Source organism: Chelonoidis abingdonii, chromosome 23 (genome assembly GCF_003597395.2).
Source record: "Chelonoidis abingdonii isolate Lonesome George chromosome 23, CheloAbing_2.0, whole genome shotgun sequence".
Lineage (NCBI taxonomy): Eukaryota > Metazoa > Chordata > Testudines > Testudinidae > Chelonoidis > Chelonoidis abingdonii.
In genome coordinates, this window is record NC_133791.1 from 9,218,214 (window position 1) to 9,235,260 (window position 17,047).

Genomic DNA, 17,047 nt, shown 5'->3' on the forward strand with positions numbered 1-17,047 from the left:
AATCAGAGCGTAGCTTCCAGCGGAAATTTCTGCTCAGTTGCTTTCCAAGACATTTGCCTGGACCACCAGGGCTTCAAAAGGGATTGGAAAGCAATAGCTTTCCAATGATTTCAAGCCAGCTCTATGAATGGCATTTCCTAGCAAGCCGGCAGAGGACCCTGCTTGAGTCCTACAGAAATGACAGCTGGCTGGTTTTTACTTTAAACTGCTCGGCGATTGAAAGGCAGCTTGGACTAACAGGCCGGGGATATCTCCCTAGCTCCTTCCATGCCTCGGGCACCAAATCAACTAGACTACACGCAGAGGGGTCATGCCATCCCACTCTGGGAGGAGCTGACTGGATCTTCATCATAAAGCCCTCAGGGGGCTCAATGAGGGACATCCCTGGGCTTTGGTGGGGGGAAGAGGAAGTGAATTTAGTCCCCGCAACCACAGCCTTGGTGGAAAGACCCCTAGCTTAATGGGCTCTTCTGCAGTGATGCAGCAGCCTTGTCCTGTTCCTTCTTCTCCCTGGTCTCGAGCAGCATGGGAATGAGGCCAAGTCCCAGTTCTTGGTCCTGCCCCCCACTGCTCAGACTGAGTCTTCAGGGAAAGCAATTTCTTGTCCCATCCGCACCTCCACCCGTCTGTCTGGCACTCGGCCCAGGCCACTCCTCCTTGGCCTAAGGGCCGTGGGGGGCTTTAGTGCTTTTCACAGCAAAGGTCAAGTGCTGCACAGCATAGAGGCAGAGTAGGACTTTAGCAGGAGTGCAACAACTCTGGCTTCTGAGAGCCCTGCAGTTATGCTTTGCACTTAGAGAAACTTCCATTAGCCAAGGATCTTAAAGCCTGTTACCAATATGAATTAATCCCCCCAGCCCCATAGGAGTCCAGGTCCCCATTTTATAGGTGAAGAAATTGAGGCACAAAATGTTACTTGGACTGGCCTATGGTCACAAAGGGAGTCAGTGGCTGAACCAGAAGCAAACTCAGGGCTCTTGAATTCCCAGTCCCCATAAATACCAGATGATGCTCCCTCCTATGTACATAATACAGTAGCTCTGAAAAGATCTCTCTTCACCTCTCACGCAGCAGAGAGGGAAACAAAATGCTCTCCCACGTTCTCATAGGAAGGTAATTTATTTCTGCATGGTACGTCAGGCTGCAGAGCCCTGACAAAAAACCTGCTGTTCAATTAAAGCCACACATTAATTCTGAGAGGTTTCAGAGTATTCACAACTACCTCACGAGCATTCGTGCGAGCAACAAGTTCACAAGAACATCAGTGGAAAGAGAACACACCACATAGCCTCGTGCAAACGTCCACTCTCACGCAGCCTTGTTCAACACTCTTAGTGGATTTGGGAATCAGCTAATCAGGGGGGCAGAAGCAATGGCATAAGATGAGGCTGACCAGTAACACCACATTGATAGCACTGAGATAGCTAATGTTACTTTAATTAAACTCTCTATTTATAAACCTTGGACTGGCTGAAAAACATGTCGGAGAGCGAGGTGGGTTTTCAGTCACAAGAGAAGAATATAAGGTAGAGCTTGAAAATATACCACTGCAGTCTGCAATAGCAACTCCCAACAGCTAAACTGCCAGGGTCAGGCTGGTCAGTAGCTCCCAGGGAAAATATTCGGGGCTGCTGTGAATCTTGGACTGGGATCTGAGCTCACCCACTGTTTAGGGGTGCTGACTGGGGACCGTTTTAGGGCTCGTCCACCCACAAAAGTGCTACCACTTAAACTAAGCCAGTATTATTACAGTGGTACCACCCCCTCCCCCTGCCCCCCCAAGTGTGGCGTCCGATGCAGTTACATCAATATAAAAGTGGCATATTCCTACCTGGGAAAGGGACTAAGCTATAACAGTATAACTGGTCCACAGTTGGGTCCGTACCATTATAACGATTTGGATTAGAAAACAAAGCCACCCCCGTAACCAGCATAGTTCTATCAGGCCAAAAACAGTCTGCAGCCCAGGTCTTAGAGATCACTTAACCAATGACATTCAGGGATGGGGGCTTCAATTCCACAGAGGGTGTCTCTCTCCCCAATAGCTGGCACTACTCCCATCGCTAGCACTCAACTACCAGCCCAGAACGGCGTGAAGGGGCAACAACAGCAGAGGTTTTGTCTTTCAGACCAGACATATGATCGAGGCCTTGGCACTGTGGTCATTAAAGCCCCATGGCATTTTTTTGCAAGATTACCCAGCATGGAAGATGGCCAAGATATCACAGTTATTGCATTCTGCCTCACGCTATCCTGCCTGCACTTGCATCTGGATAAAGTAGGTTTCCTTTTCTATCCCGCTGTGCTACATTACTGTGTGCTGTTCCAGGATTGCCAAGTTCCACCCCAGAGATGGCTGTATTTCAGTGACAGGGTGATAACGCCTAATCCCCCAACAATCAGCTGGCTGCACAACGAATGCAGTTTGGTGGAATATTTTCTGTAGAGGGATAAATACACTAGATTTTCACCACCATCAAATCTCTCTCTTTGTCGGGCATTTTCTGCAGTACTTGGATCTGTAGTAACTAAGGCCCAGATTAGGCATTGCTGCGCTCAGCGTCACCATGTTTAATTACATTAGGAACGTAAGTCTCATTTTCAAAAGCAAAGTGGGCATTCAGGTGTCTAAATTCCATCGACAGTCAAGCACAGCAGCACCTAAATAGCTTTAAAAAGCTGGGCCTAAACACTGACCCTGAATTAACTCTTCCAGTGCAGACATTGTCCCGACTTCTCCTTACAACCCTGAGCTGCATGTTTTGAAGGTAGCTGCACTCTCTTTTGTATACTCACATCAATCGATCTCCACAAGAGAGGGGGAACCAGGTAAAAAGGTAACATTTCTTTAAGAGTCGAACAGGCTAAGAGTAGACTGTCACAAACAGAAAAGGAAAAGTGACTCAGGTTTGAAAGAAGACGTCTCCATCAGGAGCAGCAGATGGGTAGAGACAGGGTGACATTTGTAAAGCCTTGTTCCAGGCTAAATCCAGACATAGTTTCTTTAATGCTCGATCACTGTCTTGAGAACTGGAGCTGCTTCTCCCCTTTATGGACTTCAGAGACAAACCCATGGCCTGACCTACCATTCCCAACCTGGAGGGACATCTAAATCTTCAAAGGTATTTAGATGACTAACTCCCACTGATTCTACCTTGGAAGATCTGGGTCTGTCCTTCACTCCACTCACCCAGTGGGCCTGGGACTTTATTTCCACTCAAAGCAAAGCTTCCACCCAGAATGCCTTAATTGATTTCCTTCCCCCTCCCACTCTCGAAAGGGGGAAGATGTTACAGCTAGATAGTACAGTCACAGCTGCTGCAGAATGCTAGATTCGTTTGAAAGATTGAGAAACAAGAGAGAAAGAGAAGGTGCCTCTTGAGTGAAATCCACTCCTGTGCAAATGTTCAGCTAAAGGTTTATGCATCACTTATGATCTACTTCAGCTCGTGCTGGCCCTCTGCAAGTTTCCTGTATTACTGGACTGCAGCCAGCATAACTGATAAACTTCGCAGGCAGGCAAAGTGACCCCGGTCAGTAAAAGCTGTTGAGCAATTTGAATTCTTTGACTGATACTTGCAAAGCACCTTTCCAGCCGAAAGATTCCAAGGACAGCAGGGCAAAACAGAGTCTGTAAACTCTGGAGTTCTAGCCTCTGGCATGAATCCCATCTCCCGAAGAACACACTAGAGAATTTGTTCCTAGATAAGGTGTTTGCACATGATTGGTCTAAACTGAGCAGCGCAGGCTGTCGGCAGTCTGAAAATTCTTCCTTCAGCTAGTGATTCAAAGACTTAGGGTGAGTGGGGAAAAGTAATTTTGTCCTTCAGGTGCTGAAAGGAATGACAGCAACACAGAGAAAACCACCAATCCCTCAGTTAAACCAGGTGAGGACAAATAGAGACTCAGTTCTGAAGACAGGTGGGTGTATTATGATTAGAATTGTACAGTCTTGCAGAAATTGACCAGAATACTTTACAGGAAATTATTTTGATACATTGCAATCTCTGCTATTATATATATAAAAATCTAGATCTTGAAAAAGGTCTTTGATTTCAGTGAACACAGCAACATTCAGTGAGCCCAGCTGCATCCCAGAAAACTATGTGCCTCTGACATTCCCCAGTGCAATTCTGTTCATAATAAATAGCTCCTCTCAGTGTTAAGTTATCATATATATAACCCTCCCAATAGGAAAGTTAAACCTGAAACAAAACAAAAACAGCTAGAAGACCCAACTATCCCACACAGCACAAATGTGTCGGCAGCTGGTAGTCTCACAGTATTGTTCATCATCCATAGCTACAAAATTAAATAAGTTTTTAACTCACCCACATTTACATATTAAATACAAATATTCCACTCAAAACCTACGTGTAAACTTTGCTCATTACCTTCTAAAAAATTTCAAGTACAACAGTCTAGTGGCTTGTTTCACTTCCACCAGTGAAAGAAAGAGATTTCCTTAATACGCTTTGTTCTACAGACTGCTTGGGGAATGCAGGTTAGAATTTGGAGCCTAGGGTAAAGCACTTTGGCTTGCTGTTGACCCTGTATATGCCGAAGAATCCATCTGAAGCAGCTGCAAAATGATAAAGCTCAAACACTGTCCCCCCAGGAATGAAGGTTTTTGTGCAGTGGTCTTCTGCCTTCCTAAGGGCCCTGGAGGGGAGCTCAGGACACCAGCATTCCTTAGATTATTGGAGCATTCAGAGGATCGTGCAGGAGTTTTGCTTAATGATGATTTCCTGCCCACTCCCGTTGCCCAGACATACAAGAGGCAGAGTTTAGATTGAGTTCAGTAAACTTGCAGAGGTCTCAATGGGAGAGAGAGAAAAAGTCTCATGGAGGGATCCAGGGGTATCCTCACCTGGAGAACTCTTTGGAAAACGCATGCCCTTTGGAGCACTTCACAGGTAACAGATTTCCTCTTCGTCTCTTTCTCAATGCTGGCCAAGCTATGCAGATTCTTTCATTAGCACCCACCACCATAGTCTCTGGGCCATCACTAGCAGGGAAGATTGAGCGGTGTCCGGAGACAGAGGTGGACCGTACATGACCCTCCTCTGTTAGCTTGAGCAGGGCCTGTGGATCAGGTCAGGATTTCTGTCTACCCTACCTCCATTGCCAGCTCTGACTTTTGCACCGAGTCAATGGGCTGAGTGCAGTTGTTACCCACGCTGCAGACGTTAGGTGATCATGAATGCTCACAGGGCTTCACAGACTTGATGCTTAGTGGGGAAAGGTCTGGCTAATCAACAGAGCTCAAGGTTTAAAGGTATCCCAGATGTCGCCAACTAAGCAGCTCCATTGAAAAGGAAAGTGACCAGGTCTCCCGATGCATAGGTCTTTAATACTTAACACACATGCTAACCCATGTTTCTCCTCTTCTATCCCCTCTGAGTCACCGACCTTTCCATACACACAATGTCCTGTTTGCCGAAGGGAACGTGATTAGGAGCTAGGCTTCTTTTCTACTGCATGGAACAATGGCTATTCACGAAACCCGGTTCCCTACATAGCCGGGACAGTGGGTTTCTTTAGAGTGCCTAGCATCCTAGATCCCCTAGTACTGTCAAAATGTTGGGGGGTAGGGAGGTACTTCATTGTTCATTAGGATTCATAGAGTCTTGTTCATGCTCGTGGGCATCATATTAAGATTTGGTGGAAGAGTTCCAATATGATGAAAACCTGCCGGAGCCAGAGCTCAGCACACACAGGAGACACAGTCACTGGAGGGATCCTTCCCCCTGCTCATTCTATACACACCTTACACGCTTCACAGCTAAAAGGCACGGCTGAAAGCAAAGTGGTCAGGGTGAGCAGGCCTGGGACTTTTTATGAGCACTGCTTTGGCTTCCTGCCTTCATACATGATAAAACTGCTGGCAGGAGAAGGGCACGGCCTGCCGGATGCCCGACTCCTTCTCCCCAGCCTCCCAGAGGTTGTCGTAACTGAAGTCGCTGTGGAAGCTTTGGAGTTCTGCGTAGTCATGATATGCAGAGTCGTGCCTCACGCGGCCATTCCCAGGCAGGTTGTAAACACCAGCGCTTCCCTCTGCAAATCAGAGAAAGAGAGACAAACAAAGCAGTTTACATTGATTGCTACAGGATTTCTACACTATTATAATCTCTTCCAAAAATATACAATGCGGTAAGGTGATGCAGTGAGAGATCTAGTAGCAGAAGTTCTCAGAGAGCAGATCCAAGAGAAGGATCAGCAAAGCATGATTGACCCATACTGCCCTGCCCTGGCCCCAGATGGTCCAGCTCCTGGGGAGAGCTCCATCCCTACAGTTCTTGGTCTCGCTGCTGAGATGCCTACTGGGAGTGCAGGCCAGCCATGACTGGCAGTGGGTTGTTTGCCTTTGTCACATGGCCACTTGTCTACAAGGAAGCAATGGACCTAGCGAAAGCCCCGTGTCATTCTCTAGCAAGAAGATGAACAAGGTCAGATGTTATCCTGGGTCACTGCCCCAGCGCCACCAAATCCAGGAGTAATTGCATCTAAATGATTTTCCTGGAAAAATGCCCAAGTATCAAATGCAAACCCTAGCGTAAGCCAGAGAGATGGAGTCTGGGGATAGCGAAGGGGCCTCTTCTGTCGCTACCCAAAGATGGCAGACACCAACCATGCAGCGTGGGTTGCAGAACACACAGCAGCTGCTGGCAGATTTAGAAAGTGCTGAGATACAGCTGGGCTGGGCTGAGCACAGCTAAGACCATGTTAGAAGAGAGGCAGAAATCTAGTGCTGGTGTTGCATTGTACTGGAACCAGACAGTGGTTCTCTCTGGCTCCTTGGGGACTCACCTGAGGACTTCAGTGAGGATCCCAGAAATTCTTCCCTTAAGGAGGGGATCTAGAGGAAAGAAATAGTGATGAGGGGTGTCTCTTAGCATTTGGGATGTCAGTGCCGGGATCTTTTGTAACTTCCCACATCCAAATCCTCCAGGGTGTACCCGATCATATCCCCGAGGGTCAAATACTTTACACTGCTGCATTGTGACCATCATCTTTCTGGCATAATAGGCAGGTCCAGCTGGACCCAGTCCACAACCTTTCTTAGTCACTCAGAGAGGTCTCTCTTGGGTATGCGTCACACCTGGGCTGAAAAAATGGGCTTCACGAGGGCTGTAGACGTTCCCTGGGCAAGGAGCTCCATCTTCAGCCCCCACCAGCCTGCAGGAGCAAGGATGCTGCAGAAGGCTGGCTTTGTGCCTAAGGCCCCCAACTGGGACTCAGCAATTTGCAGTCAACTCCCAGCTCTGCAACAGAATTTCTGAGTGACCTTGGTCAAGTCCCTTAGGAGCTGGTTTTCATAGTTGTTGAGTATCCATAGCTCCCATTGCCTTAAACTAAAAATAGTGGCTACTCAGAACTTCAGATCTCTCTGTGTGCCCCATCTACAGACTGGGGATAATTATACCGACCCTACCTGCGTGGGGACCTGTGAGGATATGTGCGCTACAAGGCTCAGGCTCCGTGGGGATGATAACCGCAGGAAAGCTTCCAAATATAGAGGAGAATGGTCCAGTGGTTAGGGCACTAACCTAGCTAGACCTGGGTTCAAGTCACTGCTTTGGAACAGACTTCTTCCGTGACTGTGGCCAAGTCATTTAGCCACTCTGTGCCTCAGTTTCCCTTTTGTAAAATTAGGATAATACTTCCCTACGTCCGGGGGTCCGGTGAGGAGAAATCCATTACAGATTGTAAGGCACTCAGGCACTACAGTAAATATAAATGCCATAAATGCCTAAGACAGACATAAATAAGGACCTTGGGATTTGACTCATTAATAAATGTTACCAGAGTTGCACATCGCTGGATTAAAATAACGCCCAACTCTCCTGCAGATTGTAAGCCATAGTGGGGCGGGAGGAGCAAACCCACTCCTATTTTACAGAACACCCCGGTCTGGATCTGGGCAGCAGCCTACTGCTTGACCTAGTCTGGCATGTACCACTAGGGATGCTGTTGTTACCACTGTCCATGTCTGTTTCATGGCACAAGCACTGGGAGCTAAGGGGAAAAAGCAGGCACATGGCACGCTCAGGGGAGGAGGCGGAGCGGAGGTGGAGGTGAGCTGGGCAGGGAGCTGCTGGTGGATGCTGAGCACCCATCAGTTTTCCCCCATGGGTGCTCCAGCTCTGGAGCACCTTCGGAATTAGCGCCTGTGCCCACACGTGCTTGGTATCAGACTCGGGGCCCTGAGGGCACAAACACATCTGGTGGCAGTGGGAGCGACCCAGAGGCCCCATCTTGGCACTCACGTTTGTAAAACAGGAAGTGTCGGAGGGAGATGCCTGCGGGAAGTGACATGAGGTGCTAGGGATGCTGTATCTCTGTGCTGTGGATGGATCTCTGCCGCGACTGCTGGACAATGGGTGGGAGGTCTTCTTCTGCAGTGGAGGGTGATGGGCTCCTGGGATTTCTGCGTAGCCGTTCAGCTGCTCTGAGCCAGTCTGACCATGACGTCTTAAGAACTTAGAAGAGAACAAATCCCAATTTGGTAACTGCTGTCCCTGGACAGGGGCCTTCCCTGACTGCCCCCCACCTCCACCCACCCCAATGTTTCAATAAAATACCAGAGCCACAAAAAGAGGTTCAGGGTCTAAACTTCAAAATCCACCAAGTTGACACGCAGCCCCTTGATGAGGGAAGGGGAGTTGCCATGCCCCTAAGCGATGATGAGGAACTCCAGAGGGAATCCTGCCCATGCAAAAGGATGGGGTGAGGGGACACTGTGCCACATCCGGGGTGATGGAGGAGAGACTGAAGGGCAGCTCAGGGCTCTGCAAAGGGGAGATGAAAGGGAGCTGCTGCTTAGCAGCAAGATAGCAGCTGCTAGTGGACGGCGATAAAATGGCAGCAGCTTATGAGAGATGAGCTCATTGATTTATCTACCCGCCTCCTCACAACACCCCTGAAACTCAGGGGTTTGGAGAAAGCGGTCCCTAGATCTGAATCTGAATCCCCTAGTCTGTGGAAACCAAAGCTCACTCCCTACCCCCACCTCACTTTGGTGCATTTTTGCTCATCCCTGGGTCACCTGACACCCTCATCTGGACAGAGGAAACCAGCTCCTCACTGCTTCAGTCCAGAGCCAACAGGCAGAGAATTTTGCTGGTCACCAAAGAGAGAGGCACCAGATTTCCAGACCTGTGGAACACTCGCCCAGGAGAAAAGGCCTGCGGTGCCTGGCACGGCTCTGTTGGGGTCACATGCTGCCAAAGCTCTGCGTATTGAACCAAGGATGCGACTCCTCTTGCCCTAGGCAGCCCCACGGTCACATACATATAATACCTCTTCCAGGAAGTCAGAATCTGCAACCCTGCGTCCAGGGGTGGGGGTCGGGGTGTAGGGGTCAGCGTACAAGGGAGAGCGGGGCAGGGCTGGTTTCTCCACAGAGCTGGGAGCTGCCGGAGTCTGACTTTCCCCCAAGCTCCAATGATTCAGCTGAAAGGAAGAGTCAAAAAGTTAACGCCAGGTCTCATGGACACAATGATTAATTCAGGGGTATGAGGTGGGATTCCCCTGGAATTCTAACTCCAAATGCAACAAGGTCCTAAATCATAGAACCACAGAGCCCTGGCTCTATAACTGTCCATCAGTGGGGACTGAACTCAGTGCGACAAGCACTGGAGCTTAAGGGGTAACTCCTTTGCTTGTGAACCAGTAGTAGGCTCTTATCCTTGGTAAGGCTTGATGGAAAAAGATATGAAACACACTGCTGGCCTCTTCCCAAAACCAGCCTCACAATGTACAGAGCTCTAAGCTGCAAGAAAAGTTTATGTCAGTGCTTTCCTATCTGTAACAGGAGAGAGAACTAGCCAGTTAGCTACACAGCCTGCACGGAAGACAGCGACCAATTGCTTTGCTTATGCTTAAAGCTGATCCTGCCTCTCTGACCTTCTAGAGACCAGATTTATGTAGGAAAGGCTCAGGAAGAGGAGATGCCATGTCCTCTATCACACTAATGCCCTCTTCACCATGTAAACCCCTCTTCTTTACCAGCAGAGCTCCAGTCAGAGCAGCTCTCACACAGCCTTCAGGCTCAAGGTCCAGGAGCATGTGAGGGGTTAATGAGACCCCGCTCCATCCAAAGCAGAGATGAGCCCATCCTCTTTCTCATTCCTGCCCCCAAAACACCTGCTATTGTGGAAGTCACTTCCTGTGAGTTGCCATTTAAGGGGCGGTGCTTCTGGAAGTGAGGCAGAATGGAGGGCGGGAGCATGGAGAGCAATATGAATGCCTCTGTCGGCAGGTGACCGAATCCCTTTGGTCCATCTGTTCCACTCCCCTCCCCACCATGAGCATGCAGGCGCTGGAGTGGAAAGGGCTCGGCCATGTCATCTGCATCCTAGTGAGACGAGAAACCCTTACGTTGTTCGAGTCCAGATGCAGCGGGGGGACCGCTGGGTGCTGCTGGCAGCTCAGTGGAGAGTAGGGATCGTTGTACACTGGCGACAGCAGCTCGCTGTTGGGGTTTTCGGGAATGAGGCTAAACACAGTCCTTTCCGAGTCCTGGCTGCCAGGCTGCAGCTGCTGGGTAGGTCCGCATTTGCCTTTGGACTTGCGAGCGCTGCCGCCCCTCTTCAGTTCTGGTTTGGGGATCCCGGTACTTGGCCAGCTGGGGTTTGCCAGGCACTGAAACAAGACAACAAATGCTATGGACCAGCTGTCGTAACAGTGAGAGTCCGGACACACGTCACCCACAGGCACACAGCCATGTGATTAGGCACACACCTACCAGAATACACACATGCTCGTGTTACAGTGAACATGAACTAGCAGGTGACTGTGTAATTAAAGGATGAATTTTAGTTCCTCCAGGCAAAGGGGCAGAGTTAAGGGTGTGCAGTAATCTTAACTTGGAGATTCTCTGACCTTTCAGTACCTTCCTGTTGTATCCTCACCATTCTTCAAACATAGCTTTATGGTGTGGATTTAATACAGACTTCTAGTGTGATATTAATAAAAACAATGAGGTGGCACCTTAAAAACAAACAGATTTATTTGGGCATAAGCTTTCAAATAAATCTGTTAGTCTTTAAGGTGACACCAGACTCCTTCTTGTTTTTGTGGATACAGACTAACACGGCTACCCCCTGATACTTGTTGTATTAATGAGGATACTGATGTGTATTAACTGCTTTGGAAATTCTCTTGCTGATCTAAACTCTTGTTTAACCAAATTAAGCCAGTGCCGCCCATTTCATCTCGTTAATTGCATTTAAATGACTTGTTCAGGCCACCGCATCAATGAGTAACTTTCATTCAGCTTTCCTGGTCAGCAGCGCAACCTCGACTCCGTTGAACACACCTGTTCCTCCCCAACGTTCAAACTGAACCCCTATGTATCCCCCAGGCTCCCAAGAGACCTCACTTCACTTACATGGACAGGCTGGGCATAGCCTGGGGACAGTGGGTCTTCGGTCACTCTGCCTTCAGGCATCAGAACAAATGATTGCTGGTCAGGGATGGAGCCACTGTGCTGAGAGTGGTGGGTTGAGGTGGTAAGTTTGCCTCGTGACGTCCAGGAGTTTGTCCGGCCATCGGAGGTGAGTGAGCTTCTCCCGCTGCCTGGGAACTACATTGGGCATGGTTAAAAATACCAATACTTCTCATTGGTAGATTCAGGCTAATCCATTTCCCGCAACATCCCCCCAGGCTTCGAAAGAGACGCCCAGTGGTCAGCTCGCCCTCAGATCCATGGGCAATGCCACGTTAGCGTTGGCTGCTCTTTTAATGTCTATGTGAATTTGGTGCTGGCCTGACAGCCCAGCGTCCCCTCACTAGGCACAGAACAGGGCCAGCTTGGGTTGCCATGGCAAACTCCCCTACGCGCGTGAGAGGGAGGCGCTAACCTCTAGGTGCAGGAAAGTAGTTGAGTGCTTGTGAACTGCGAACCAGGGACATATACAGGGATCAGCTGTGATGGTGGTTAGTGAGGCAGGGACACATCACACCCGGGAACTGGAGCGAGAACTGTCAACTCATTGCACATTGGACACTGGCCAGTCATTAGATGGGAAACAATTTTGCTCACTGCCATGCTGGGCTATTTGGTGAAAGACTCTGACCCCACCCCCTGAGACAGTCCACTCCCAGCCTTTCCTCTCCCTGCTCCCCAGAGCAGAGCGAATCCAAGAGCCTTCATCTACCTTTACTCCATCCCTGTAACTTCTAATGAAACGCCTTTGACATGTTCAATCCTTGAGGGGGCCAGTTAGGGATCTGGGGCAAAAATCGGTCTGGGGATTTGGTGCTGCTTTGAGCAGGGGGTTGGACTAGATACCTACTGAGATCCCTTCCAACCCTGAGATTCTATGATTATCTAAGCCCCATCTCCCCTTCAGATACTTCTGCTGGAGGCTGCTGCCCTAATGCCGATCTGGGCGTATCAGTGGAGATGCATCTCAGGTGAATTACCTCTCCGTCTTTAAGAAATGAGCAGTCTGGGGTTTAAATCATGAGACGCTCAGCAGGGGGAAAAATGTCCTCCACTAATTTCCAAGCCCTGAACTCACTGGAACAGGATGGGGGTCGGGGGTGTGTCACCAGTGCTTAATTTGTTCTGGTCTCTGGCTGCTCCCCGCCCTCGCCCCCCACCTCGAGTGCTGGCTGCGTAGCTCTCAATGGCTGGGATCTCTAGGCTTGGCAGTTCATTGTCCTGGGCTTGCTGCTTCATTTATGAAAGGAGAAAAATTGTGCGAGCCCCAGCACCTCTTCCATTACAAATTAAGCACCAGCTGCCACCTTTGTAAGCCACCATTATTGTCACTGTACCAATGCATCATTAAAATTGCACAAAATTGCAATAAATATACATTACCTGCCCAAGGTGTGGTGGCTTTGATCCCGAGAAGCTTTCTGATCCCGAAAGGGAAGAGTCAGCATTTCGAAACTGGGCTGTTTTAAGGCAGTACAGCCACTCCTGGTAATCTTCGTAGCTAGGGCAAATGACCTGGATTGAGTTTATTAGTCGGCCTGGAAGTAAGATAAATCATATGGTTAATGATGCATATTGAGAGTCTATCTTTCTCCCCTCTGAAATCCACTGAGGACAAACATTCCCCATAGGCGGGGGGTCCACACCAGGCCCATGCACCAAAACAAGGTGTAAGTAGGACATAAGTGCTGCATGGACCTTGGCACTGGGTGAATTTCCCCTGTTGTGCATCTACTCTGGAAAAATCAGCACCTGCATTTCAGCAATGGGCCAGCTGCTGAGCTACCGGTTTTGAATGATTTAAGAGAATTAAATATGTTCCTAACTTAGTTCAGGAAAGCTTGTCTCTCTAAGCAACAGAGCTTGGTCCAATAAAAGATATTACCTCCCCCACCTTTCTCTTTAGTTCACAAAACACAGAATTCTTTACATTTGCTCTTTTTTTTAAAAAAAAAAAAAGTGATAGTTATGTATATGTCATTTCAATAACTACAGTAAAAGTTGTTTTATTCGGCACATTGGGGAAAGGAGAGGTGCCAATAAGTAAAAAATGCCAGTTAACTAAAAGGGAGGGAGTTTGGGTGTGGGAAGGGATGCGGGGCTGGGGCACGGGAGGAAGTATGGAGTGCGGACTCTGGGAGGGACTTTGGGTGTGGAAGGGGACTCAGGGCAGAGGGTTGGGGCATTGGAGGGAGTGCGGGGTGCCAGATCCGGGCGGTGCTCACCTCTGGTGGCTCCTGCAAGCGGAGACCTGCCCCGGGCTCTGGCTGCTCCTAGGCGGAGGCGTAGCAGGCAGCTCTGCGCAATGCCTCCGCCCACAGGCGCCACCCCCCAGGCTCCCATTGGCCATGGTTCCCAGCCAATGAGAGCTGCGCAGCCAGCACTCAAGGCAGCGGGAGGGGGAGCAACCAGAGCCTGGGACAGGTCGTCACTTGCGGGGAGCCGCCCAAGGTGAGTGGCCCCCTGATCCAGCACCCTGCATCCCCTCCAACACCCCAAGCCCCCTCCCTCACCCCAACTCCCTCCCAGAGCTCACACACCACACCCCCTCCCATGCCCCAATCCCCTGCCAGCCCCTCACCAACCAGACTATAAACCAGCATTGCAATGAAGATAAGAAATGCCAGTGTACAGAGCTTTCTGGTTTGTGAAGTGCCAGATAAAACAGCTTTTACTGTACGTAAGTTTAGGCATAAATTAAAAGGGGATGAAGAAACAATCATAACAATTGTTCCTCCCAATGTTTAGTCAACAAATGATGCTTTAAAATCACTAGGTGTAGTAGAATTAAAATAAACAGGAAAAAATACCTGTGGAAATTGTCCTGAATTCTGTTTTATCCTCAACATTTAGAAATTTGAGATTTCAATGAAATTTCTTGTCAAAATTCAAAAATAAAAGTTGAGCAGCTCTCCCTGTCATCCTGGGGTGCCTGCTGGTTGATTTTTTTGGTATTTCACACAGCTCCAACAGTGAAATTAGACTAGTAAATTTAATTTGCTGTTTGTGGGGTGTCAATTCATTTTCAGTTTCTGGCTTTCACGCAGTAGTAGAAAATGGTTTCTGAACACAGACATTTCACTGGTACAGTGTAAATATGTTTCCATTGATGCAAACATGTCTGCCCAGATTAAGTTTTGGAACCCTACCACCACCCTGCTACCTAAAAATAAAGCTCAGGTGCAAAATCTTATTTTGGAACCTACATTTTAAATGACTGAATCGGATTCCTATGAATCAGTCTGACTGTTCTTACTGCAGTATCCAGCCTGCATCAGTCACGTACCTTCTATTAGAAAGGAGCTTTTTTGGTTTTCTTCAAAATGAACTTGTATTGCATTCAATGGCAGTTCTCCCTGTTTGTAGAAAGGAACAGGCTTAGAATTCCACAAGGTCAGAGCAGTCAACATTTGCCCTCTTTTACTTTTTAAACTTCAGGCTCTGTGTTGTAGCATCTGAACCTGTAACTGGGAGCAGGCTCCCATTGTACAAGGTGCTGTATACACACATAAGGAGAGACAATGCGGAGATTATAGTCTGAATAGACCGGACAGCCAAAGGTGGAAGAAAGGAAGCAGTATTATCCCCATTTTTCAGATAGAGAACTGAGGCAGAGAGAGACTAAGGGCAACATTTTTTAAAGCACCTAAGCAATTGAGTCTCATTTTCAAATGTGACTCAGGGCTTGTCTGTGCAACTATTAGGCTATGTGCCTCAGTGGCAGTGTAGCACAGACACTTCTTACATCGACAGAAGAGTTATGAAAAACCCACATCCCTGGGCAGCAGAGTTAAGCCAACCTAAGTCCCCATGTAGACAGTGCTAGGTCAACAGAATAATTCTTCCGTCAACCTATCTACCACCTCTCTGGAAGGTGGATTACCTACGCTGACAAGAGAAACCCTCCCATCGGAGTAGGCAGTGTCTACACTGAAGCACTACAGTGGCACAGCAGCACCGCTTCAGTGCAGACAAACCCGTAGTCCTCTTTGAACCAGGGTTAGGTCAAAGTGCATAAACCAACCGTTCACACCCATCCACAGGGTGCACATGGACACTGAGAGGGTGGCGCAAGGTAGATGCACCCCCAGCTTGCCACATTTTGTTTGAGTAGACAAGCCCTTCATCTCACTGAGAGTCAATAGGACTTAGGCACCTAAATCACTTAGGTGTTTTCAGAAATCTGCTCCTTATAGTAGAATTTTCAGAAAGTATTTAGGTGCCTAAATACCTTAAAAAATCTGACCCTAAGTGACTTGCCCAGGGTCAGGCAGATAGTCTGTGGCAGAGTTGGCAATTGCACCCAGAACGTCTGAGTCTGACCCCAGTGCCTTAGCCACAATCCCAGTCTCTCCTATGAATTTTCACATAATGCACAGAAAAAAAAAAGCCTTTAAAAAAATTGTGAATGTAGCTCGAATGCCCAACCCATGTAAATTATTTATAAGGAGTTGCTGAGCTCTGACCTGTGGAAAACATATGCTTTCTCCTGTGCTGCTATTTTCAAATTCTAGTGATTTTCTGGTTGGTTGCCCCACATGGATTGCAAACATTGCCCTGGACAACATTTCGTTTGGTTTGGTGGACAGAATAGTAAGATTGATGAAGACATTATCACTAGTTATGGGTTTAAGGATTAATATACCTTGACGTGCCATTAAGTGTCATTGTAGAGATGTCTCTCTAAATAAATCATATACAGTCGTAATGGCATGTGGTGAAATAAAATACCTAGGACCTTCCAGCTTTGCAAACATAAATCCTCTCAACAGGCCAGCCTGGGAAGTGCTATTTTCTCTGTTTAATCGATGAGAGAACTGAGGAAGAGACGTTAAGTGACTTGCCTAGGGACAGTCAGAGCAGGGATTAGAATGCAGCAGGAGTTACCATTTGCCAGGGGATTGATAGCATCTTTACATCAGTGGCGTGGCCTTTCAGGAGAACTTCTCCCAAGAGTTAGTACAATTAGGGTATCAGTTAGGGTCTAAACCACATTTTCCTGTAGTACCCAAAAGCATCCACTGGGTTTTGGGTGCACAACAGCTGCAGGATTGGTCTGTAAAAGAGCAGCTGACCCCAGGATTGTAAAGCCACAGCTAGTTGGAAACAATTCACATAAGAGATTTTTTTTATTTTATTTTATTTTATTTTTTTTAAGCAGGGGAAACTGCAGGGCACCGGGATCTTTGTTTCTTGAGAGCCCTGTTTACTTGCAGCCGGATGTCATCATAGTCTTGTTTGTGAGTGAAGGATAATTTGCACAGCAGCCAGTCGTGTTGTCTTTGGGAGAGCCTAGCAGGACTTCCCGGGGGGGAAGGGGAGGACAGGAGGCACGTGGGGCAATTTGCCCCGGGCCTCACTGGGGCCCCCACAAGAATATAGTATTCTATAGAATTGCAATTTTTTTTTATGGAAGGGGCCCCTGAAATTGCTTTGCCCCAGGCCCCCTGAATCCTCTGGGCGGCCCTGGAGGCTAGTGACCTCAGAGTGGGGAAGATGAGCCAGGAACTAACGCGTGCTTAAAAAACAAAGGTCCAGTTTCATGCAGACATCCCTAGTGATTAGGCTGGTGAAGGGACACCTATGAAACGGGAG

The 17,047-nt window shown here is 48.3% G+C and overlaps 1 protein-coding gene across 1 annotated transcript in view; it reads right to left on the reverse strand.

Annotated features, from left to right (window-relative positions):
* Positions 1-4,827: 4,827 nt before the first annotated feature.
* The window catches only part of PLEKHN1 (pleckstrin homology domain containing N1), a 42,314-nt gene continuing 30,094 nt past the window's right edge, over positions 4,828-17,047 (reverse strand). The window contains exons 9-16 of the mRNA XM_032779960.2: positions 14,739-14,808; positions 12,836-12,990; positions 11,396-11,590; positions 10,384-10,647; positions 9,304-9,456; positions 8,271-8,483; positions 6,811-6,859; positions 4,828-6,057 (exon numbers count right to left, since the gene is read on the reverse strand). Coding sequence (XP_032635851.1) covers positions 5,867-6,057; positions 6,811-6,859; positions 8,271-8,483; positions 9,304-9,456; positions 10,384-10,647; positions 11,396-11,590; positions 12,836-12,990; positions 14,739-14,808 — 1,290 coding nt within the window. The 3' untranslated portion in view covers positions 4,828-5,866. The remainder of the gene's footprint in view (positions 6,058-6,810; positions 6,860-8,270; positions 8,484-9,303; positions 9,457-10,383; positions 10,648-11,395; positions 11,591-12,835; positions 12,991-14,738; positions 14,809-17,047) is intronic.